At 43.3% G+C, this 23,938-nt stretch overlaps 9 protein-coding genes across 9 annotated transcripts; 4 read left to right on the plus strand and 5 right to left on the minus strand.

Moving 5' to 3' along the window:
• Positions 1 to 1,528: 1,528 nt before the first annotated feature.
• Bfra_003112 (putative gcn5-related n-acetyltransferase protein) lies at positions 1,529 to 2,065 on the plus strand (the record flags this gene model as incomplete). Its single annotated transcript, XM_037333524.1, has 1 exon — positions 1,529 to 2,065. The coding sequence occupies one exon, from the start codon at positions 1,529 to 1,531 to the stop codon at positions 2,063 to 2,065; it is 537 nt and encodes a 178-aa protein (XP_037195652.1).
• A 2,444-nt stretch (positions 2,066 to 4,509) lies between these two features.
• Positions 4,510 to 7,476, plus strand: Bfra_003113 (putative frequency clock protein; the record flags this gene model as incomplete). The annotated part of the gene is made up of 2 exons (XM_037333525.1): positions 4,510 to 4,810; positions 4,865 to 7,476. 2 exons carry the CDS (start codon positions 4,510 to 4,512, stop codon positions 7,474 to 7,476), a joined length of 2,913 nt encoding a protein of 970 aa, XP_037195653.1.
• Positions 7,477 to 9,393: 1,917 nt separating this feature from the next.
• Positions 9,394 to 10,267, minus strand: Bfra_003114 (uncharacterized protein; the record flags this gene model as incomplete). The annotated part of the gene is made up of 2 exons (XM_037333526.1): positions 9,394 to 9,989; positions 10,207 to 10,267. The coding sequence occupies 2 exons, from the start codon at positions 10,265 to 10,267 to the stop codon at positions 9,394 to 9,396; spliced, it is 657 nt and encodes a 218-aa protein (XP_037195654.1).
• Positions 10,268 to 11,380: 1,113 nt separating this feature from the next.
• On the minus strand, positions 11,381 to 12,552 carry Bfra_003115 (putative tsa family protein; the record flags this gene model as incomplete). Its single annotated transcript, XM_037333527.1, has 5 exons — positions 11,381 to 11,456; positions 11,645 to 11,810; positions 11,904 to 11,949; positions 12,086 to 12,185; positions 12,351 to 12,552. The coding sequence occupies 5 exons, from the start codon at positions 12,550 to 12,552 to the stop codon at positions 11,428 to 11,430; spliced, it is 543 nt and encodes a 180-aa protein (XP_037195655.1). The 3' UTR covers positions 11,381 to 11,427.
• Positions 12,553 to 13,476: 924 nt separating this feature from the next.
• Positions 13,477 to 14,682, plus strand: Bfra_003116 (putative bnr asp-box repeat domain protein; the record flags this gene model as incomplete). The annotated part of the gene is made up of 2 exons (XM_037333528.1): positions 13,477 to 14,029; positions 14,081 to 14,682. The coding sequence occupies 2 exons, from the start codon at positions 13,477 to 13,479 to the stop codon at positions 14,680 to 14,682; spliced, it is 1,155 nt and encodes a 384-aa protein (XP_037195656.1).
• An 829-nt stretch (positions 14,683 to 15,511) lies between these two features.
• Positions 15,512 to 17,182, minus strand: Bfra_003117 (putative fad-binding protein; the record flags this gene model as incomplete). The annotated part of the gene is made up of 1 exon (XM_037333529.1): positions 15,512 to 17,182. The coding sequence occupies one exon, from the start codon at positions 17,180 to 17,182 to the stop codon at positions 15,512 to 15,514; it is 1,671 nt and encodes a 556-aa protein (XP_037195657.1).
• Positions 17,183 to 18,588: 1,406 nt separating this feature from the next.
• On the plus strand, positions 18,589 to 20,312 carry Bfra_003118 (putative ibr domain-containing protein; the record flags this gene model as incomplete). The annotated part of the gene is made up of 3 exons (XM_037333530.1): positions 18,589 to 18,685; positions 18,760 to 20,184; positions 20,230 to 20,312. The coding sequence occupies 3 exons, from the start codon at positions 18,589 to 18,591 to the stop codon at positions 20,310 to 20,312; spliced, it is 1,605 nt and encodes a 534-aa protein (XP_037195658.1).
• Positions 20,313 to 21,523: 1,211 nt separating this feature from the next.
• Bfra_003119 (putative mitochondrial glycoprotein) lies at positions 21,524 to 22,529 on the minus strand (the record flags this gene model as incomplete). Its single annotated transcript, XM_037333531.1, has 2 exons — positions 21,524 to 22,034; positions 22,174 to 22,529. The coding sequence occupies 2 exons, from the start codon at positions 22,527 to 22,529 to the stop codon at positions 21,524 to 21,526; spliced, it is 867 nt and encodes a 288-aa protein (XP_037195659.1).
• Positions 22,530 to 22,976: 447 nt separating this feature from the next.
• On the minus strand, positions 22,977 to 23,691 carry Bfra_003120 (putative translation machinery-associated protein 16 protein; the record flags this gene model as incomplete). Its single annotated transcript, XM_037333532.1, has 4 exons — positions 22,977 to 23,128; positions 23,183 to 23,316; positions 23,379 to 23,466; positions 23,520 to 23,691. The coding sequence occupies 4 exons, from the start codon at positions 23,689 to 23,691 to the stop codon at positions 22,977 to 22,979; spliced, it is 546 nt and encodes a 181-aa protein (XP_037195660.1).
• Between the last annotated feature and the right edge of the window lie 247 nt (positions 23,692 to 23,938).

The following is a 23,938-nucleotide window of genomic DNA, read 5'->3' on the forward strand; positions in this document are numbered from 1 at the left end:
GGAGTGAATAATTTCCAAGGTTATAAATATAGATAAACTTGGAAACCGACAGTCGATGGGTAGCTTCAGAAAAAAACAAAGGACAAAGATGTCTTCAATAGCGATTACATGAACTTGTCCAAGGTGTAGTAAACTTCTTCGAAAGGGATTGAAAAGAAGAGCAGAAAAAATATCTTTTAATCTAGGAATACTAGTCTAGTCTTCTAAAAGTTTTATGATATCCCTTTGGGTTTTTATTGTCAAGTATTTTTCGTTCCCCGCCAACAGGAACATGGAATATTTGCAGGTGGTGGGCATCAATGATCAAATTAACAACAATTACCTCATCGGCGGAGAGTTCTAGGAGGTTTTCCTCCACCCCATGTTGAAAGTCACCGAGAAAGCATTCGAGAGATTACTAGATAGTTCGAAGTGGGCCCTGAACGTGAAGATATACTTCAGTTCTTACTTCAAACGTTCAGATAGGTCGTCTAAAGGTGGTTGGAGTGTAATGTGTGTTTGTCGATGCGTTTTATTTGTTGACATCTACCTTGTACAAAGTATTCCGCTGCTGGAAATGTTCCTATAAAAACTGATAAGAAGATTATCCCGCTTACCATACAATTTGACCCCGCAGTGAAGAAGGCTGAAGAAGGAAGAATACACGACGTAATCCAATTTAAACAATTGTCAAAGGTTCCAGGTTACTTGAAGAAGAAATATTCGGATTCTGATATAACTAACTTATTTGCTATAATTATTGATGACATTCTCGACTAACTGCAATATAAACCTCACTATTGGTTAGCAAGGTGAATCAATGAACCAAAGTTATAAAGGAATAAAAACATCTAATTGGTCGATCATCTTGAATAGATTGAAAAACTTCATCCATGCGAACATCATCTCATATCATCCATGGATAGGTATTCACGATATCTTCATGTATTGATTGCACCTCCAATCTAGACCTCACAAGGCGTCTCTGATTTCGTCAGTATATACCCGTCGGGTGAGTTTCCTAAAGAATGGCGTTCAATCGACATTTATTAATATACGGACAAAAAAGTCATAAGACGGAGGGTCGTCGTGCATTCTTCTCGTGCCATACGCGCATCCAATGCTTTTTCCATGCTTAGAGAAATCTTGGGATAACTTCCGGCTATATTGATCGTATCACCTACCGGCATCATTTTCCATTTTCCCATATCAGTATCCCAATCATGCCGCAGTGTTGCAGCCAAACAATCAAATCATGAGGTCGTGCGATTTCGGTACCATTTGACTGGTGCCTAGATGTACTGCAACCTCATCGTGATATCAATCATGAATTGGTGATAGAAATACCTAGGTTTCTTATCTATTTCCGGATTCACTTCTGTACAGCTTCACCTCCGATAATCTCCCGGCCGATAATGGCTTCAAAAGTGGGCGGTTATATGTTCACGGTTCAGAGATTCACAAAGGTTCGATCAAAGTATTTCGATCTGAGACAGACGAGAGAATACAAATTGTCGTACTCGGGGAAGAATAACATACCAATTTCGCCATGGAACTCCAACTTCGCCGAGCTACCGTCAATGACATCCCGCAACTTCATCCGCTGATCGATGCGTCGGTCCGAGGTCTCCAAGTCGAACACTATACGCCAGCCCAAATAGCCGGGGCTCTGAAATCAGTATACGGAGTTGACACCCAACTCATCCAGGATGGAAATTACTTTGTAGTGACATCTGGAGATACGATAGTGGGAAGTGGTGGAATATCTTATAGGTCCACGTTGTATGGAGGTGATCAATTTGCAACTCGAGATTCAAAACTGTTGGATCCTGATGTAGATGGTGCCAGAATTCGTGCTTTCTTTGTTCATCCTAATTGGACACGAAGAGGTATTGCTGGTATGATTATTCGAGCTTGTGAGAATGCTGCGATAGAAGCGGGCTTTAAGAAGGCTGAAATCGGCTCAACTTTGAGTGGAGTTGCATTCTATGAGAAGATGGGGTACGAGGCATTGGGAAGATCCGACGCGCCTCTCGATGATGGGTTGGTATTGGAGATTGTAAAAATGGGCAAGAGTTTGGTATGATGAGACACTCGTGACGGGCGTGAATGGTTGATATCTTCCTGGACCTTTATCTTTTGCGGGTTGAATTTGTCATACGGAGTAAGATTGAAGGAGAAGCAACTCTGTGTAATCACAAGAATGGGCGTTTAAGAGCCGGAGATCATATCATGTCGGAGAGGGGTCGCACCGTTGTGATGAGGGTTCAGAAATCTCGATCCCTTTTTTCTTGATAGAATAGGCGAGGAATTGGGTTGATCAGGATGTAAACTCTGAGCTCATTCATTATCCATGGTTGAATATCTGCCCAATTGTGAGACCCCCAAAAATCGCATCTAGGTAAGCTTATCATTTTCTTTTCGGGACACATATTGAAACGCAAATTGACCGAATCGGAAGGTTTGTATCCTGAAAGGGTATTTGTCTGTATTTTCCGCACCGACAACACCGGGTAGGACGTATCTTTGTTGATCCCATGTACAGATCGACTTTGGGCGATTTTAGTGCGTGCCCGGTGTGCTAGACCAATATATAAAAGGGCTGCTGAATGGCATAAGGAGATTTTGACATGTTGATCTTTCGATACATATCGTTGCCACTCAAATTTCAATGACATAGTAGGTTAGTGGCCAAATCTAGGCTCATGCAAAAAATGTGACTCGATATACACGTGAAACAACTTCTGACTATCTATGCCCATCTGAAGTAAGACCATGGGAAGAAGGTTCTTTAGGGTAATACAGAACGTTGTTCAAATTCATCGTCGATGAAATCGAATTCAACGTTCCGAATGCCGAATGAAATCGCAGAAGGGGTTAAACGAGCTTATCAAGCTTATTGCACAAGACAGCTTGGAACGTTTCAGAGCCAATCGAGATTCGAGATTAAGTTGAAAACGTTGCCAATCGCTTGGTGATTTCTGTCGTTGGATATCATTCAATGCTTGTTCGATCTCGAATTGGAAGGAGAGATTTGGAATCTCTGAATATGGTTTGATCCTTTAGCATAGATGAGATGAGGTCAGATACCTGGATATCTGAATAGCACTCGACGAGATTAGATATCTGTATCTTCAGACATCTACTCGTAACGATTGGTGTCTCAAACATCTGAGCCCTACTTGGTGAGGGGCATTGAGTGATAATCTGGTAATTAGTTAAGTCTCCGTTGGAAAAGGGCTGGATAGCTCATGGGTTGTGGCTTGTGGGTTGTGGATTGTGGCTCGTGGATTACCTAGGTATGGCTCGTGGTTCATTAATTGGAATAATGCAGGTGACATCAATCATGATCAATGCTTCTTGCCTGGGTAGACCATCGGCTAGTGTGAAAGTGGCTACTCCGAAGCTAATAAAGGTCCCTGAATCGAGAAAGACCCCTAGTTATCGAGGAAATGGAGAGGGAGAGCATCCAGACTTTCAACAGGGCTCCTCCGACAGTCCGACTCCCCTGTTGTTGGAGGATGCGACGGGACCGGATTTTGGTGTAGAGAAAATCGGTAAATCGATCGTTTGGTCTTTATATATATTTATGTGTATGAGTGTATGTATGTGTATGTGTATATATGTATATATATATATACTTCGTACATACATACACAAATACAGATAGACATATACATACACTACAGACTCGGACAGAATACAACTTCTTCTCCTCAACACTTGAATTGGGGAAACTCACCATCGTAAATTCTCGATTGGTGGAGTCCGGATTTCTGTGGATTAGTAAGACCATCAACCAATCACACCAAGATCATGCCACCTAAGCTCAGATCTCCCATTGATTTTCAGATCTCGACGACCCTTCAGAAACTGGAAAGTTGGTCCATGGATCGTGGCTTGTTTATCGCATCAGCAAAGCAAGAACCTAAACATGAGGTCGATTTTTTCAACTTTCAATAATACCAGCAAACTAGGTAGGCATGATATGGTCAATATGATGAATATTCTCTTTCCTTTATCATTTATTTCTTTTCACCAAAAAAGAATATTATTCCCTTCATCAATCCTTTCCTTCTCTGTAAAGACGTAAAGAAGTCCCATTTTCATCATCTACTCCAATTGCGCACACATATGCAATATCCAGTACCTCCTCATTCAACGAATTATATACAACCTTGGTCTTCGCTTCTCTCAAGAATCCAGAAGGTGCCGGTACCCAAGTATTAATCACCCAAATTGTTAAAGCTTTCAATCGTATCCCCTCCTTCGGACATACGAAATACGATACATACCTACCTACCTAGGTACTCAATCGGAAAAAAATAAAAATAAATACTTCACGCAGGCTCAAATCTATTTCATATATCCAACAAATCCGTCGGTGAAGATTCATAAGGCTATCTCGCTTCAACATTTGCACATAATCTCATTCAAACCGTAGGTCGACTGTGATATTGTCCACGGCCTGTTGCAATGGGTTCTTTACATTTATAGTACCTCAAAACATCTTGAATTGTCTCGTCGACTATGAATTTGGAATCAGATTCAACTATGGTTGCGACGGCTTCTCATCCTCGAAGACCTCCGGCACATCTCTCCGTCTCCTTGAGGCACGACACGCCTGATCCTATTGGGAAGGAAAGGTCGGATTTGAGTGTGGTAAAGCAAGTTGACACCTCTACTAAGCCAAGAAGCAATTCCACCTCGCCTTTCAGAAAACAAACATCGGACGATTCAGAAGATACTGTTGCGACGAATGTAAATGAATGGTTTGATCGCTCAAATACACGTCCTATGATTGCTGTCAACCAGGACTCTGGAGACACCAGTAAGTTTTTGGTTACGGAGCTTCACCGGCTCCTGTAAATTGACATAGTTGCAGGTGACCCGCCATACTTTCTTCACCACAGCTCTAACGAGGACACCGATTCCAGCAAAGAATTTCCACTTCGAGGCAACCGATACAATCTACACTCATTGAAACCCATATCAAGATCTCGAGATGGCAGTGCATCAGAAGAGTATCGCAGTATCATTGACGATTTGACCATCGAAAATCAGAAGTTGAAGGAGAAATTGAAAAGATATGGGCGTTCATCGACTACCCACTTGGAGAACGAGAAACTCTTCGAAGTCAAAATCCATGCCTTATCGGCACGTAAACGAAGGGAGCTAGAAGAACTTCTTCGCTCATTTTCTACCAGTTTTGACAGTTCGTCAGAAGATCTAAGTATCAATGGTCCAACAGGTCGACAGTCAAGAGCTTATCCGCTTTCCGGTAAACCCACAAAGCATAAATCTGTTTCATCGGGGTCTAACTCCCGACCGACTGACTCCGCATATGCCTCGATGTCAAGATCCGGGCCCTCGCATAGCTCCTCGGCTGGAGAAGGGCATAGGCCAACGCAATCGCGGATCACAAACGATCAAAAAATGCAAGATTTCTTGCAAGACATTCCTCAGGGATTACAACCGAGATCGTCCCTCGAGATGTCCGAGAATCAGCGAAAGAGGATGGTTGTTCGGCGTCTAGAACAATTATTTACAGGAAAGACAGGATCGCTCATCGGTGCGCATAGTCAATCTTTACAACAGCAAGAGGTGTCTAGGTCGGCCGCGAGAGCAGACCATGCCTCGCAAATTCATTTCCACCCTAGAGAAGGTGTACGCGAAGCTCATATCGGGCCACATAATATGGAACTAGACAAGCAGGGATTAGTAAACAATTCAAAGAATAGCCAATCGCCAACAGGACAGTCAAATTCTCCCCAAAAGTCTCGCGGATCCCCTTCACCACAGCAAAGGCCGACTAGACCCTTGGATTTGGATCCAGATCGTGACCAAGTCGGTTCCGATAATGTCGAGTATATTCGCCACCTCGGAATCTCAGCACCCCAACTATTAACAGAAGAATCACAAGATGCTGCCGTTGATGCCGAGGGGTGGGTCTATCTGAATCTTCTCATCAATATGGCGCAATTGCATATTATCAACGTTACGCCTGGCTTTATTAGATCTGCCGTCACCGAAATGAGTAGGAAACTTCAGATATCTCCAGATGGCAAGAAACTGCGATGGAGAGGTGGTACGCAAGGAACAAGCTTAAGCAGTGACAGCGGTAATAGCAGTGTTCATCAACGATCTCCACCCGATAGTGATGGCAGTGATGAAGCTTCGCGCAAAAGACGCAAGGTTCATGCCAACAAATTCACTCCTACGGGACAAGCACCCCTGAAAATTATAAACCAGAGCTCAAGGAATCCTAAAGTGACGGATGCATGCTTTTATGAGCCGATGTTTGTTCGTTATCCACAACATACGTCCGAGGTGTCTGGTGATGAGAGCGACATCTCACCAAATGGTTATAGTCTTCCCGGTTTTGCGTTCCCTATCAAGAGACATGACAACAGTCCACGCGATGATGGGCCATTGATATTCTACAATGGAACGAAATTCTTTAGTGATCTCTCTGGTGATCGTGGCGACCTTGAAACCCCGTTACATATTACCAGCGTCGACAAAGATGGTTACAGCAATCACACTGAAGATGCTGTCGGCTGCTCACATCCTACAAGACACCTTCTTAAGGACAGGACTCCTTCCGGCTCTTTTCTACCATTCAGGCCTTTCAAGGACTATTCCAAAGGAGGAGATCTGTTACAGTCCCCAGAAACAAGACCACAAACCCCTAGTGTACTCTCCGATGATACGGACTTCGAATTTACCACCGACATCGCTTGTGACGACCCTGAATCTCCTCAGCCCCTTGCCGAATTTGTCGCCAGTGGGCTCGCCGGCACACAGCCAGCCGACCACTTGCTTTACAAGGTTCATACACGATTGACAACGAATCATGACCATGTTCCTTTCAAGGTTTCTAAATTCTCTGCTCCGCGTTCAACCTCGAAGATTTTACACACAATTTCACAGTCTTCATTAGATTCATTTCACAATCCCGAGCCTCAGAATAAGGCGGATGGCATAATTAGTAAATTGGCTTCCTTAACCAATCCTGCCAATGGATGCCCACCGCAACGACCATATGAGAGTTTACCCATTAAGACTGAAAACATCTCGGAAGAATTGATAATGCTCCACCCGTCACCCATACCCGAGCCATCCTCTTATTTCGACATGCTTTCCGGCACTGAAACCACAGGAGAATTTTCGGATACCTCGTCGTCTTTCATGGGAATTTCTCATCTTAGAGACGAACCTCTAGAAAAAGGCGAAGATCTAATGTCAGATAACGACATTCAAGTATCATCTGATGGCGATGCCATGGATGTTGAAGACGCTGGAGAAGACGACGACGATGATGATGATAGTATTGATATGTTGGCTTTTGTAAAAGGTGTCGATCCGAAGGCTGTGGCGATCCAGGAGGAAAGGTATGAAATGGAAGCTAGTGATAAGAGTGTTCAGTTGGGGAGTGCGGCGAGTAAATCCGTTCCTCCGATTCCGTTGGAGGAGAGTGATGAGGTGGAACTTTGAATGTTGTAAACATTTGTGAGATTTGGAGTTGAATCTTATTTCAATTGGTGAATATATCGGACTTGGGCATTCTATGGCGTGATTTGGAAGGTTTATATTGGGTTCAGGCCATTCTTGGTTGGGATTTGGTTTAATACGAGCAGTCTATTATTGCTGGTTGTACAAGTGCGGTGTGGATCTCTGGTTTGGTTTGGCGTAAGGTGGAGATACCATATTGATTTTGAGCGAGCAAGCATTGCTATAGATGGATGATTTTGGGGATGATATCATGGGATATGATTTAAATCATGTACGATGGAATGGAAAATGGGGAATTAAGTTATTTAGCGTTATTAATTGGAGTTTGATGAATTGAGCCTCCTTAATTTATCTGACAATTCAGACATCGTTTAGCGATTTGTATGTAGCCTTTAAATCTCAATGTTCTGTTCATATAGGGAATATTTGTATCCGAGATGCTTTGGTGAAATTAGGCTATTAAATTATTGTGATGATTGTTTTGAGTTTTGAGTTTTGAGATTCAGAATCCGCAGAGTTCGAAAGAAATAATACTGGTTAGAGAGATTCTTTCCTCTGCAAGAGAAGTTGACGTGAATTGGTAGGTGGGGTGGGTGGGCAGGTATCATATGTAAGATGATAAAGGGGGGGGAGAGAAGTACTTAGTATATCAACGATCCCCTTGAATTTAAATCCATACGTAAACTATCTAGTATCTACCTGCGCAAAGTATGGAGGTTGGTGGGTTAGTGGGTTAGCTGGTTAGGAGATTAGTGGAATGGAGCGGAGCAGGAGAATTGAATTGTGTGTGTGTGTGTGTGTGTGTGTGTGTGTAGATAGGTAGATAGATGAATAGGTTTCCTGGATTCAGAAGTGCGAAGCTGATTTATGACATATTGATAATATCTGAAATTCTTCTGTCGGGATTCAGACTGGCTTTTCTAACGACGAGGGGCTTCTTCTGGCACCTCTTCGTTATGCGGAAAGGGGGATCGAAACTTTTGGTGCAGAAAATGAATGGCCGGTGCGTGATCTGGTATGCTGGATTACGGACACAAAAAGCGACGAATGTTGGACTGGCAGCTAACCCTTTTCTTCTTGGCGGATGAAGTATTATATGAGCGAACCTGTTGGGGGAGGAAGGGGGACTTGGTTTGTAGACGCCCCAGCACAATTTTGGGGTATCAATAGGAGACACTGTCACCCTCGCCTCGGGTAACAGACCCGGTACTACAATTCTTCGTCTCGTCTCTGTATTCGTGTATTATTGGCACAAGGGCTAAAGTGGTCTCCCTCTTTCTGTGTGGTCTCGAGACGAATCAAAATCCTTTCGTGCAAATAAATAAACTTTATTGTGGCTCTGGATGATGTTAACAAATATACACTATATCAGGGCGGAGGCGGAGGCGAACATCAACCACGAGTTTATTAGCGCTCCTGTAGTGGCTGATCGAATACATAAATCCATTCCGATCTTTTGTGGAATTCGTTATATGTTTTTGAGACACCGATTCTGTGGCAGACTTGTATATATGCTTGATATTGACACCACGCAACACGGAAGAAAATTGATCACTTTGTACCTCGAGAAATCGAAACTCGGTTGATAGATGGCTTTCTCGATACTCGTATCCCTTCGCTTGAAGGTGCTCGTAACACTTTCGCGATTATGCCAAGAGATGAAATAACAAATATCCAAGTACCTTTATCAACACTTTGTCTTCTGTGAGATGTACTAGTAATGTATATTCTAAAAGCTATTTACAGGAAGCGTACCGTAATAGTATGCAAATCATGCATTACGATATTTGACCATGCGAACAAAATCGGCTCAGAAGATCCCTCAATGAAAATAAAACCATGCGACCAACAAAAAGAGATCAAAACTCCCTCGAAGTTTAGACGCAATTCATGCATTCCCTACCCCTGTATCTCAAAAATCGGACCCTTAGGCTTCGAGCGTGTAGATTTCGATGACAATTCTTGAGGAGGTTGCGGTACGAATGGTTTCGGGCGCGGGGCGCTAGACGACAATTCCTGTGGCGGTTGCCATCCAAATGGTTTCGGTTCCGCCGACTCATCTCTCGGTCTCGTATTCATGATATGAGTACTTGGAGACTTCGAAGGTCGTCGAAAAAAATATCCTAGCGCAAATGCTGCGACGATAGCCACAACACACAGTGTCACACCCACTCCTATACCCACTTTAGCACCTGTACTCAACTCACTCGATGTTGTAGCTGGAGAAGCAGCTGAAGAAGATGTGCTCGAAGCAGCCGTCAAAACACTCGCAGTACTTGTTGCCTCAATTGCCAAAGAAGGAGAAGAAGTAGCAGATGAACTGATAGCCTTATTTGTAATATTAATCGACTGACTTGCGAATAAGTCAGGGGTTCCAGTATGCGTGATTATGAAATAAAATGTCGATCCATTGTTGAGGTCGAATCCCGGATTACCGTTCGTGCCACTGATATCGATAATCCATGTGTATGAATTTACCAGATTGGGTATTTGAACTATTTGGAAACGTTGTTAGTAAGATGAAACAACGTAGTTCATTCAAGTTCAGTACAGATGAGAAAGCTTTCGATTATCCAGCCACCGTAGATATCTCAGTAAATCCTAGTGGTTCGAGCTGGTTAAATGTCTTGAATGAGTTCAATATGTCAAACGAATTTCGAGATATTGGAATCCATCAGATGGAATGTAAAATAAAAATAAAGGTTGAGTTACCAGAATTAGGAAGGTATTGATAAGGTGGCTTTCCATTTTGCCAGATGACAATGGTGACCATATCCCAGATGGTATCTCATCGTAAGTCGACTGTGCTGCCTACTTCGTATGATCCTTCGACGACGTGAGAAGCGTTGAGAGTTGAGAGGTTTGAGGGGAATATGAAATTGTTAGAGGTGCCCGCTGCACCGGCACTGCCTATTAGAAAGACGAAGAAAAGAAACCAGATCATGGGTAGATTTTTGAGTAAACTTCATCCCGTGAACTATGCTTTATTCTTGAAGGAGTAGCCGCACACATAAAGAAAATAAGGATGAATGTAAAACGCTCTAGGGCTGACATTACAAGGTGCTACAATGTAAGAAAGATGCAGGGGGAGGTAGAACGTCGCGTCGTACAGCATAATAGGATCATGAATATACGCAATGTAACTTGAGAGAATATATATAGCATAGATGAATCTCGCTTTCGGATGCGATTGTAGCTATTCGAGCGATCTTCTGCACCACCAGAATCCAATCCAACATCAGCGACTAATTGCCTAGGCATGATTTGACAGAACGAAGACGGAGTTCTAAACATCCGACGCACTTGAGCGAATGATAACAACTGGCCCCCCAAAACTTGGGCCCGATGGTTTGAAAGTGAACACGAGATATCACTTTAATCTTGTGGTTGTCGGACAGATACAGCTGAGTTTTGAATTGGGGTATGAGCAGCTTATATATATCGCTCTCGGGGTTCAGATCGGCACAATATTTGGCCGAGGCACTATAAAAATAGACTGCTCGGTCCTAAAAAAATAATAAGCTCTCGATGATAGTGTATAGAGAAAACGGACCTTGATAATTACAAAATCTAAAATACAGAGGAGCATCACTAAAGCTAGTCTTGGTGCGTTTACCTGTATCGTGTATCTCATTGTGGGGTTTCTCCTTGGGTATTGGGTGTGCTGGGATTGTTGCTTTGAGATGAAGGGGTCACTGTCATTGTCACATTCATTGGTTACTAGGTAGATGTTTCACGGTTTGGGAAACGATGGATGGGTACAAGCAGAAAGAGTATTTTGATCATTCATTTCGAGGTATCTGTTCGTGGGCCAGCTATTTGACATGTGGATATGAAGCAGATGAAGTAATGGATAAATACACCACTGATCAAAGTGAGAAATGTCTAGGACTTGGGTGACTAGGGATCATGAATTGATTTGACTTGGGGTGTTTAGCCGAGGACTTTTTCGGCGGCGCTGACTATTAGAGGGGGCTGTGTTAGCTTTTTTCTCCTGCTTTGCCTTTCTCTGCTCTGCTCTCGAGCTGCGATGATTGAACTAGGATGAGAGTGATGTGTGGAGATACCACGGGACTGGGTGGATAACATCGAAAACGAAGAAGGGAGAAGCAAAAGATTGTAGAAAGGAATTGAAAATGGAAAAGCATACCATCTAAACCAGTATTATCAGGCTCAACATGAAGAGCCTTAACCTTCCCATCTTCAATTTGGAGCGCGTAACGTTTACTGCGGGGTCCGCCGAAGATGGTGGCGCCGTCGAAGGTTAGATCAAGGGCGGAGGTGAAGGAGGCGGTTGGGTCGCCGAGAAAACGGATCTGTTTGAGGGGAGAGTCAATGGTAGTTTGGGGACCGCGGATGGTTGAGGGGGGTGAGTGGATGGGTTAGGGAGAGGGGGGTAGAGCACATACACCCGATTCACCGGTAGGATCAAGAGTTGAGCCCCATGCTTTGGTACTGGAATTTCGTGTTAGTACGATCTGATCATTTCATCCATCTATGTGCTATCCTCATGACATTTCGATCAAAGTTATCAAATGGAAAGTATAGAGCCGAGTATGGATGACAGAATTTTACATAGTAGCTCACTTACACAAAAGGATCATTAACAGCAACTACAAATACATCACCTGCTTCCTTGAGCTTGGGATGATTGATGTAGCCCGGAATGTGAGAATTGGAGCATGAGGGACCTGTTTTTGTGTCAATTTATTATCCATCTTTCTTTCTTTCTTCTTCCTTTGTGATTTTAGGTATCGAAAGTCTCCAAATCTATTTGAGTATTTGAGTAGAATTGCAGATTCGGAATTCCCACTAAAGATTGAAAGCGAAAGCAAGAAAAGGGGGAATAAACATACTGAAAGCAGCAGGAACACCAATGATCAAAGCCTTGCCGGTAGTAAGCTCACTCAAGTTAACCTTGTTAGCGGGTGAGTTCTCGACCAAGGTATCGAGATTGGGGATTTTATCGCCGACTTTAATGAATGCTGGGCGGGTGGTGGAGAAAGTGCGGAAAGTTTGAGGGGTCGCAAGACGGCGAATCGCGAATCTGGTAGCCATTGTATAGGTGTTTTGATTGTTAATTGAGAGATGAATTGGTGTTTAGGAATTATCTCTTGGGGTCAATGAGATTGAGTTGTTGAGGTGAAATGGTGAAGGTATTCAGATGTTGATAGCATGGGGTTGGGAAAAGTTGGAAGGGAAGTTGCAAGCGATGGTGACGTGCTGAGGATCGTCACTTCTTGCCTCTTTTGAGATGGGATGAGGCCGAGAAACATTGTCATTGGAACTCTCGAACTTCACAACATGATGGATACCCGTCAATTGATTTACATACTAGTTATTCACACTGGTGGTAAATTGACTCAAATTGAGTAATAATACCAAGACTCAATTTATATCGGCAACAACCCAATGATTGTATCATCAACGCTAGCTTTCTCGTATGACAATTTAGCACAAAACTTCATCCATCCCAACCTTCTCCAAGAAAAACCAAGAACTCCAAACCTCGGACAAACAATTTCACCGCCAGTACATCTGTATGCAATCTATAGTATCCCCAAGTTTCCCCTCTCAAGGTACACCTCAACGCCAAGTACATGTTTTTCTTTACCGGCGATGGGGTGATGTAGTCACTTAGCGCTCTTCTCCGATTGGTGCGCATCCAAATGCACTGGAGAAACCTTTCTTGCGAACCAGTCCCGTGTTGATGGCCAGCGCGCTCAACTATAGTTTTTGCGGGGATCAACATGGGGACATCCCCATACCGACCGCATACTGGAGAGTACGATGCAAAGCTATGTTCCCAGTGGTTACTATTCTCATGCGGGGTATTTTTCCGGAGTACCTGGTCATGATCAAGTGAATCAAACTTGGGGAATACAGGGGTATAGAGGAGAGTATAAAAGTCATGAATTTTCTCTTGTTGTTTGTGTAGTTTCTCCTTATGTTCTCATACTAGATCCTCCTCTACTACTCAAGATGAAGTTCTTCTCTTTTGCGCTGCTTGCTGCAGTGTGCGAGACGGTTTTTGCGGCTCCTGCACTTGCTCCTTTTAGCACATTTTCTGATGTCACGATTTTTACTCCTGGAGCTAATTGGACTGATCCTGGTGTTCTCTATGCCCGAACTGTCGAGTTACCAGGTGGTGTGCTCTTAGCTACATGGGAAAACTACAGTCCCGAACCTCCTCTTGTCTATTTCCCCATCTTCAAGAGTACAGATGGTGGAGAATCATGGAAACATATCTCAAATATTACAGACCAGGTCAATGGATGGGGATTGAGATATCAACCATTCTTATACTATATGACGGAGAAAGTCGGTAAATACCCAGCTGGTACTATCCTTGCGACTGGAAATTCTATCCCGACGGATTTGAGTGAGACTCAGATTGATGTCTATGCTAGTTTGGATCACGGATATACTTGGGAATTCGTATCGACTGTAGCAAATGGTGGTGCAGCTGTTCCTGATAATGGTGTTCCTGCTATTTGGGAACCTTTCCTTCTCACATACAAGGGACAGGTTGTTCGTAAGTACTCTCATAATCTATACCATCCCATAAATACTGACCAAACAAAAGTCTACTACTCCGATCAACGTGATCCATTATACGGTCAAAAGCTCGTCCACACTGTCTCCTCTGACCTCCTCACCTGGGGAGCAATTGTAGATGACGTTCACTATTCAACCTATACCGCTCGTCCAGGAATGACAACCATCTCCAAACTTCCCAACGGTAAATACATCATGACCTACGAATACGGCGGTGGCCCAACCGTAAACAACACCTCCACCTACCTCTTCCCCGTTTACTACCGCATTTCATCTTCTCCTCTTACCTTCCTCTCCGCACCCGGTACACCTCTGATCACAAACAACGGTATCCAGCCCACCGGCTCCCCATATAACGTGTGGTCACCAATCGGTGGTGCAAACGGTACTATCATTGTCAGTTCCGGAGGCCGCTCGGAAGTTTTCGTCAATAGAGCCCTTGGAGCTGCAGATGCATGGAAGACAGTGGCAACTCCAGAGGGAACAAGTTACACCCGACATTTGAGAGTGTTGGATAGTAATAAGAACCATCTTTTGATTGCCGGTGGTGGAATTTTGCCACCTAGTACGACAAATAAGGTTACTGTTAGTGTGATTGATATCAAAAAGGGGTTGGCAGCCGAGTCGTAGTTTTAGTCAGTGGTGGAATGGTTGGAGTTGCTTGGGGTATATGATGTATGAGATATGAATTAAGAAATAAGAAATGTATAATTTATTTGTATATACTACTGTATACTTGTGAAATTTTAGTAAGAGTGAGAATTATGAAACAATCTGAAGTATGTTAGAATTTGAAAAACAAACAATCCCGCGGCATTATTATATAGTTTTTGGTAATAGATAATGCATTTTACAGTTTATACGATTCAACATCTGGAGAACATACAAGAAGAATGGGAAAATATGATCCTAAGATTCTAAATCTATATATCATATGACATGTACTGCTTCCTATGATAGTTTTCTGAACGAGTATAAAGTATACAAGAAAATCTGATATTAATACTAGCTTTGATCATGAATGAAATCGATCTTAATATTCCAGTGGCTTGGCTGATACTAAGCAACTAAGTAATTATGGAAGTATATAAAATTATTAAGGAGATACATACATAAATTCCCTAGCTTCCTGAATCCTGCTAGCTTTCACATTTACATTTGTTGGAACTCGTTTTTGGAGAGTGTTGCTCACCTTGTGTAAGAGAATAAGACCATCATGAATTATAATAAAGTTGGGGGTTTGAAACTCTTTAATCTGCAATATGTCCATGTCCATGGGTAGAATCAAAGGTTCATGTTCAATTAAGATAAAGTACATATTTCAAATAACGACTAAGAGGAGATGTATAGATCCCAACCAGACGATCTACATTTACTCATCATCCGATCCAGTAAAACTATCCCTGAACTCCTCGATTTCCATATCATTAATCACACATCTTCAAAACCCACAGATAAATCACAACAAACAAAGAACTCGTCTCATCGCCACCTCAAGTTGAACTCTTGGCGTCTCCACACCAGAATCTTGTCTTCTGGCTCTCCATGCTATAAACCCATCGGGTCGTACCAATATTGCACCTTGAGATGATATGCCCGTTGTGGTTTCGAATATGTTGGTTTCTGCGATGAGATCGCCGTTTGGTCCTGTACTGTATGCGGATATGTCAACAGCTAGAGTTTTCGATATTAGTTTCGCAGCTTCGATCCATGCTTCTCCTTTTGCTCCAGTCATCAAGATGAATTTTTTCCCGCATAGATCAAGAGTCGAGATGCGTTTTCCTTCATACATGGTCCATAAATGTGGAAGTCTACTACCAGGTCTACCATCGAGTAAAAAGAACAAACTAGCTAATGTCCACGGTTTCCATGTCAGTCCACCGAGAGGAGATGTACTCTCTGCGCATATTGCGTTACTAGCATAGGTATATCCGTGTCCGGAGATTAATCCTATCCTCTTATAAAATCCCACTATAACAGCTGGATCCCGGAGGTTTAGCGAGACCATTCCCCGTTTATCGCTACCACTTGCTGATACCACTGCTGCTGTTTTGCCTACGGGTTGACGTTCTGTATTGTATGTTTCTAACAATCTCTTGCTTGCTTGTTCTTGAAGTACCAGTGCGAGTTTCCAAGCAAGATTATGAACGTCTGAAATGCCAGAGTTTGCACCCTGACCTCCCCATGGAGGCATCTGATGAGCAGCATCACCGGCGAGAAAGATACGCCCATGTTGTAGTTGATCTGCTACTCGTACAGATGGTTCCCAAGGCAGTATGCTTTTGACATCTATTTCAAGATCGGGTGTTCCTATTGCAATGCGTAATAACTCTATACATTTCTCGGAAGTGAAGTCTGAAGCTTGTTCGCCTTTGGAGGGGTCATAAGCGAGATGGAACACCCAACGGTCGTCATTATTGATGGATGTGAATGCTCCATTAATCTCTGGACGTTCGATCACACAGATGGAAAATTCACGTTTGTGTACCAGGGATTTGAGATCGGCGTGGAATAGTATGTTGATTAAATATCCCATCGTACCTTGTCCCGATGTTGGGACGTTGAGTCGATTTCGGATAGGGCTTCCTGCCCCATCGGCGGCGATAAGGTACTCTGCACGAACTGAGGAGACAGCGCCAGTTTCTCGGTCTTTGAGTGTGGCCGTAACACTATCACTGTCTTGTTGAATACTAACACATTCCGTATAGAATCTCAAATCACCCCCTCGCTCCCTTGCCACATCCACCAAAACTGGTTCAAGCATATCCTGCGTTACAAAAGTTCCTTGCACCGGACTAATCGGACTCATCAAACCAGCCAAAGGAAACTTCCTAGGACCATCGGTTGGTTTCTTAGCTTCTATCACTTCCTTGAGCGATTTTCCTTTGTGAATACCCATAGTTGCTTTCATTGAGGCACCGGCTTCTCGAACAAGATCGTCCATCTCGAGACCGCGGAATAGTTCCATGGTTCGAGCATTGACGGATCGAGCTCGTGGGTGTATAGATGTTCCCGAGTGACGCTCAATGAGGAGAGATTGTATTCCGTGTTGGGAGAGAAAGAGAGAAGCCGATAGACCTACAATGCCGCCACCTATGATCAGGATGGGGATTTGGTGCTCAGCGGCCATGGTAACGATTTGTATAATAATGATGAAGAAGAGAACTATATCAAGAAATAAGAGAGAGAGAGAGAGAGAGAGAGAGAGAGAGGTGATCAAAACGGCTTCGACTTTGATTCTTTATACTTACAACTGTGCGTATACTTATGCTGAAGCCGAACTGTTTTGGTATAGATTGAATAAGATGACGTACGCTGAATGGCAGTAATTGGCCAAACCAGTAGGATTTTTGGGGCCTCCGACCTGCAATGGCAATTTGAAACCCGACGCCCGATTTCTCCATTGTTCAAACCAGGAACGTGTATAGAAAACTGAAGACATAATATGGTTCACCATAACATTTGAACGGAAACTTAGGTGTGGCGGATCAAACGATGGATACCTCTAAGATGTGAGGACCCGACAGAGGATTGCTTGGCTCATAATTATTGGCTGTACCTTGAAAGGTATGGACTTTCATAACTGATGTATTGCAGGCTATGCCTTTCACCATATTCATCGTATTTCTAAGGGTTATTGAAACGGCTGTTTGACTTCCTAAGAGGCAAGATTCACTTACGGAAGGATTCGAAAGGAGCTCCGTACGAAATGAGTCGAGATATCAATCAATCGGTTAATATCGGGCGCCGAGTCCGCTCTCAGAACACGCTAATATTAGATGGGGTAAGCGCCTCGCCGTAGTTGCCTCGTCGTGCCTTGCCTTGCCTTCCGTTAGCTAGTAATAAGTATTGATTAGATAACGGCCAACAACTGAACTTCAAGAGTCAAGATCTAAGATCCATTTCAAGAGACGGTAACAGTGGCAGTACACGCAGTACTTGTAACATGGATTCATAACCCTTAGTCAGACAAATAATAAAGCAGAGCCACTACGACCCCAAATAAAACTTATTCCATACTATTTTGTTTGTTCCCGATCTTCCAAGGTTTATTAAGTCCAAAAGTTTATTGCAACCTGCACTCTTAGACACTTTCTTACCAACCTAATTCTTCTCACTTGTTCTGGTCATCTCTACTTTTACTTTACAACACCTATTCCTTCTTCCACTAAACAACGTGAGAAGGTCTCAGCAAATCCTTCAGCATTTCTCTCTTTAATCATCAGGTTACATACACTAACAATCACACGCCACTCCTGACTCGTTGCTTGCTTTTGAGGGTCACTCACACCGAGATCACTTTTCTTCGGTAGCCTTGTGTGCCTAGGACCTCGTCGGCTTTGACGAGCCAAGGACCCCTTCACAGTCACCATTTCTTCCCAATCTAAAAAGAGAAAGGCGGCTGAGGCGATATCATACGACGACAAGGACGAGACTCGAACCAACAAACGGATCGCCTCAGCAGCAGCAACTTTAGCATCTTCTGCAAAACCTATAACACCTCCCTCGCCGCAAACCAACAGCAACAGTATCAGCATGGATTCCGAGGACGACTTCATGTCTGGAGCATCAAGTGAAGATGACGTTCTTATGGATGAGAGTGAGAACGAGGAGGAGTCTGAAGATGGTAACGGTATATTTTCTTAAACCCCTCACAATCACTTCCCCCACCTTGATACAATTGCTGATACCTTCAATGCTATCTAGAGTTCGGTTTTGAAGAATCAGCACCTGACATCAGTTTCAAAGATGATAATTCGCAGAAGAAGAAGGCGAAGTTCGACATTAACTACAAGGTTCATCATCCCGAGGATGTCCAAGGTCAGCAGGACGAACTTATCAACGAAGTCAACATGATACTCGACATTCGAAAAGAAGATGCAGCTATTCTCTTGAGGCATTTCAGATGGAACAAGGAACGTTTGATTGAAGATTACATGGATCGCCCGAAAAAAGTTCTTGATGATGCTGGTTTGGTGTCGAGTAAATCTGGGCCACCCAAACTTGAGGTTATACCGGATTTTGTTTGCGATATCTGCTGTGAGGACGAACCCGGCTTACAATCATTTGCCATGAAATGTGGGCACAGATACTGCGTCAACTGCTACAATCAATACTTGATTCAAAAGATCAAGGAGGAGGGGGAGGCAGCTCGTATTCAGTGTCCACATGATGGATGCCGAAGAATTATGGATAGCCACTCTCTAGATCTCCTTGTCGCTGCAGATTTGAAATCACGATATCACGAACTTCTTACCAGAACGTACGTTGAGGATAAAGAGTTCTTGAAATGGTGTCCCGCTCCAGATTGTCAGAATGCTATCGAATGCGGCATCAAGAAGAAAGATCTCGACAAGGTTGTCCCAACAGTCGTATGTGATTGCAAGCATCGTTTCTGCTTTGGTTGTATCTTAGCAGATCATCAGCCTGCACCTTGTACATTGGTAAAGAAATGGTTGAAGAAGTGCGCGGATGATTCAGAAACTGCCAACTGGATTTCTGCCAACACAAAAGAATGTCCAGAATGTAATTCTACTATCGAGAAGAACGGAGGTTGCAACCATATGACATGTCGGAAGTGCAAACACGAATTTTGTTGGATGTGCATGGGACTATGGTCGGAGCACGGCACAAGCTGGTACAATTGCAATAGATTTGAAGAGAAGAGTGGCTCCGAAGCTAGAGATGCTCAGGCCAACTCTCGAAAGTCCCTAGAACGTTATTTGCATTACTACAATCGATATGCAAATCATGAACAGTCGGCAAAGTTGGACAAGGATATCTACCATAAGACCGAGAAGAAGATGATTCAACTTCAATCTGCGTCGGGATTATCTTGGATCGAAGTTCAGTACCTTAACTCGGCTAGTCAAGCCTTGCAAACTTGCCGTCAAACTCTTAAATGGACTTACGCATTTGCCTTCTATCTTCAGCGCAACAATCTTACAGAGCTGTTCGAAAATAACCAAAGAGATCTCGAGATGGCCGTTGAAAATTTGTCAGAAATGTTTGAAAAGCCGGTTCAGGAACTTGCAGTTCAGAAGTTGAAGGTTGAAATTATGGACAAGACATCCTATTGCAATAAACGTCGGGTCATCCTGCTTGCAGATACGGCCGAAAATCTTGCCAATGGTTCGTGGTCTTGGAGCACAAACTTCTAGATCGCACATTGTTCAGTCTTTGGTCGCTTCTTCGCTGACTATGACTCAGCCTTGGTAGATGGCCAAGAAATTTCAAAGACCAAGGAGCGAGAGCAATAACTATTTTCAAGTATGCCGGAAGATTTTGTTATACCGACCATCTTTGAGCGATGGTCTTCAAGGTTCCCCTCTACCAGTGTCTAGACCTTAAATGTCTTTTTTACAGTGATCAAGGCTTCTCTCTGCATCATTGGGCGTTTGTGCTGGCTTATCTTAGTCCCCTCGACACTGGATGTTTTCTTATTTTCAGCACCTATTGCAATTTCCTCGACCTGAATACCTTTTTACGACACGGGAAGAATAGGTACAAGAACACGGTGCATAATTTTTCTTCCACTTTAGCTGTCTGTCTTCGTCCATTTTATCGATCATGGCGTGATGGGGTTATCATTTGCTTTTTGCTCCTCTTGCTTGCCTTGTCTTTCCACAAGCCGGCCGGGCGATCTATCTATGTTTTGGTGGGTATCCAATGGAAAGGAATTGGTTTGCACTGGTAGGAATTCGGTTTGGTTGGTTGCCGGTCGCTTACTTGCTTGCAATGGATTCGGGGAGTACATAGGGGTGGGTGGTGTATGATCGGATAGGGCAGGGCGTAGGTGATTGAGCTAGGTCACTATTGAGCAGATAAAAATAAGAATCACAAGATTGAGATTGAGAACAAGACTAGAAATCAAGTCTGATTTTGAGGATGGGATCAAATGAGATATGGCGTATCAATGAATTGATAATTAGCGATGTTACTTTGTATTTTGAAATAAAAAGCGTAAAAAATTGTATCTTTCTGCTGCGTAGTATGATTCATGACGTCTGTACCTGGTGCTTGCTGATGCTGATACTTGTCATACTACTTGTATGCTTCACCCATTTGAAGCTTGAGAAAGTTTCCTAGCTTAAAATAGCACTTGGAATAGAGAATAGTGAGACTATGAGAAGCACAACACTGGTACGTCTAACGAAGCAATGGAATTTAAACAGCACAATCACTAATCACCAATCACCAATCGAGCGAAGCAAAAGTTATAATCATCAAGTATCTCTCTTGAAATTCATTACATAGCATTCGTATCTGTCATATCGTACGTAGTGTAGACAGTCTTGCTATCTGATAATATACAGGTATACCTAGCTTATAGGTATGATGGTGCCAGCAGAGTGGAAAGGGTATGAAAACAACATTGAAGGGAAAGTCAAAATAGAAACGCTTTTTTTTTCGTACCGAGGGGAAAAGGAATAGTTAAGAATCAGTGATTCTGAGCGTCAGTGGATGACACTTAAGCCTCAACAAATCCCTTGACATTCTTCAACCATCTCAAGTACTCCTTCTGTTCCTTCATATCAATGTAATCGGGCACGAAAATCGCCAATGCCTGGTTGATTCCCCGCTCATCCAAATATCTCTCCATCAACACCTGTAAATCCTCGTCCAAGTTTCCGTAAGGGGGTCCGACATACATATCTTGACGTTGGTGGACAGCCTCGGTGGTCTTCGCATAGGCGTGCGCGGCATCGGCATAGTAGTATACGTTATCGATGACGATCATGCCATCCTCAGCGACGGTTTCAATGGCGAGCGCACCTTTGCCCTTCTTCTCGACAATGATGTTTACGCGGGCGGGGAAGCCGTGGGACTCGCCTTCGGCGTCGGAGGGGTTTTCAGGGTCCAGCTCGGAGGGGTCGGCGGGGTCGATGTTGGGGTCTTCGTCGGACATGGCGCGGTCTTGGAATTCGTCGGAGTCGGGGTCGTAGGCGTTGAGGTCGGCGATGGAGAAGGAGACGCGGATTCTGTGGGTGGGGTGGAGGTTAGTTTTGGGGTTTCTTTATTTTTTGAGGGTTGTGAAGACGGGAAGAAGAAGAAGATCTAAAGAAAAATAGGCAGATAGAAGAGAGTAGCGGAAAAGAAAAAGCAAAGAAAAAAACCTACTTCTCATCACCAAAGCTTCTAGTCAAAACAACCTCTTCCTGCCCAGGTGTGTCAAGAATCTCAAAAGGACCATTCTCCATATAATCCTTCACACTTGTAGGAAGTTCCTCATGCTCTTTCATCTCCTCCTCCATTTGGATCTCGCTAGCGAGCTTCTCGACCAACTCGGCATCGCTTTCTGGAGCAGCAGACTTGGCTCTGATGCTCGAAGTGGAAAATGCAGATGCGCATTGGAGTCTTGAGGCGGGGAAAGCGGCTTGGAGGAGGGAGGGTCGGGTTGCGGTTTTAATGGCGGTACTGGTGAGACCGCGGGCAACTCGTGGTGCTGAGCGGGTGAGAGTACGGAGGGAAAGCATGATGAATTTGTTTATGCTTTGGATTCGAATTGAGTTTTTTGAATTTGATGCGATATAAAATTGGTGGTATGGAAGATTTTACAATTTGATCTCTTGAGCTCGCCTCTGAGGGAACTTTTTTTGAGCACGGAAAAAAAGGTGGATCTTGTAAATTTGAGATGATTTCATAGGCTGTTTTCACAAAGGTATTTTCAGACTGAGAATTAATTTGATTGGCTTTTTAGGTATTAGCTACTACTCTGTATGTGCTAGAAATGTATTTTATTATTTCAAGTTTGTTATTTGTAGATTTGTTGAATGTCTCAACTCTATTCAAAGTTTCAAACAAACAAACCCCATAGCACAAATAACAACAATATCGTCCGAACCATATCATCCGCAATTTGCTCCCGCAATTTTGGGTATTGATATAAACTCCACTAACGCCGCCAGTTCTGCTTAACTCAATCATGAAGATCCTTTGGGTGGGAATTTAGTCTCTTGAATATGTCCACTGCTCGACAAGCGCACCCATTTCAAGGTGTTAAGATACGACCAGGTGGATTTTTCCCATAGCGCAAAAGCCATTACATTATCCGAATCAGTGAGGTCTGGTAGATCTGTATATTGTTAGTCGTTGACTTCAAAGTCCCTCGGGTAGAGTATTGACGAACAGAATCCATTTTCGTATTCTTTCTCGTCGGCTGCGATTTTGATTTTCAGGAGGTCCTCCCTTGTACTCGCAGGTCGTCCAGGACGACGCTCTTTCTTTATAGCATTAAGCTCTTCATCGTTTTGGTGTACGAAACTGGATATATTGTGGTTAGACGAAAAGCGTTGAAAGTATGGTTGTTTAGGGGACCGCATTACGTTTTTATGAGACTATGGATCGCATCGAGCTCGAGTGGCTGCACTCCATTTTCCTTTATGGCATTTTGGAAATAGAGAGCTCGCTCCACTATGATTGTGTCAATTGAATTGAAGCTTGCACACATCGGTTGAAGTACATACATATGGGACGATTATGTCTCTTTCTCTCAGCAGCCATTCTTTCTAATTTATCATCTCTTCCTCCTGCTCTTCTTAAGCTCATAGAATCCCGAGACCCTTCATGTAAAGCTGTAACTTCCCCTCCTCTCTTCTTCGAGATATGCTTCGATGTTTTCTTAAGACTTTTTGGCATCGTGAAAGTTGTAATTGATTGATTGAAGTATGTTAAATTGGGATTTTTGATGCTTTGTAGGTATAGTTGTAGATACTCGGTTCTTGAACTTTTTTTCCATATCGGAATCTTTATCGCAAAAATTCCCCGCTTGATAATTTTTAAGCTAGCAGGGATATGAGGTCACAGACTTACCTGCAAAAAAAAGGGTGCGCCGCCAATCAATTTCATGGTTGCCGTAGTGAAGCCAAAGGAAGTTCCTTGGTGT

The sequence above is a fragment of the Botrytis fragariae genome (genome assembly GCF_013461495.1).
Source record: "Botrytis fragariae strain BVB16 chromosome Unknown tig00000012, whole genome shotgun sequence".
Taxonomy (NCBI): Eukaryota; Fungi; Ascomycota; class Leotiomycetes; order Helotiales; family Sclerotiniaceae; genus Botrytis; species Botrytis fragariae.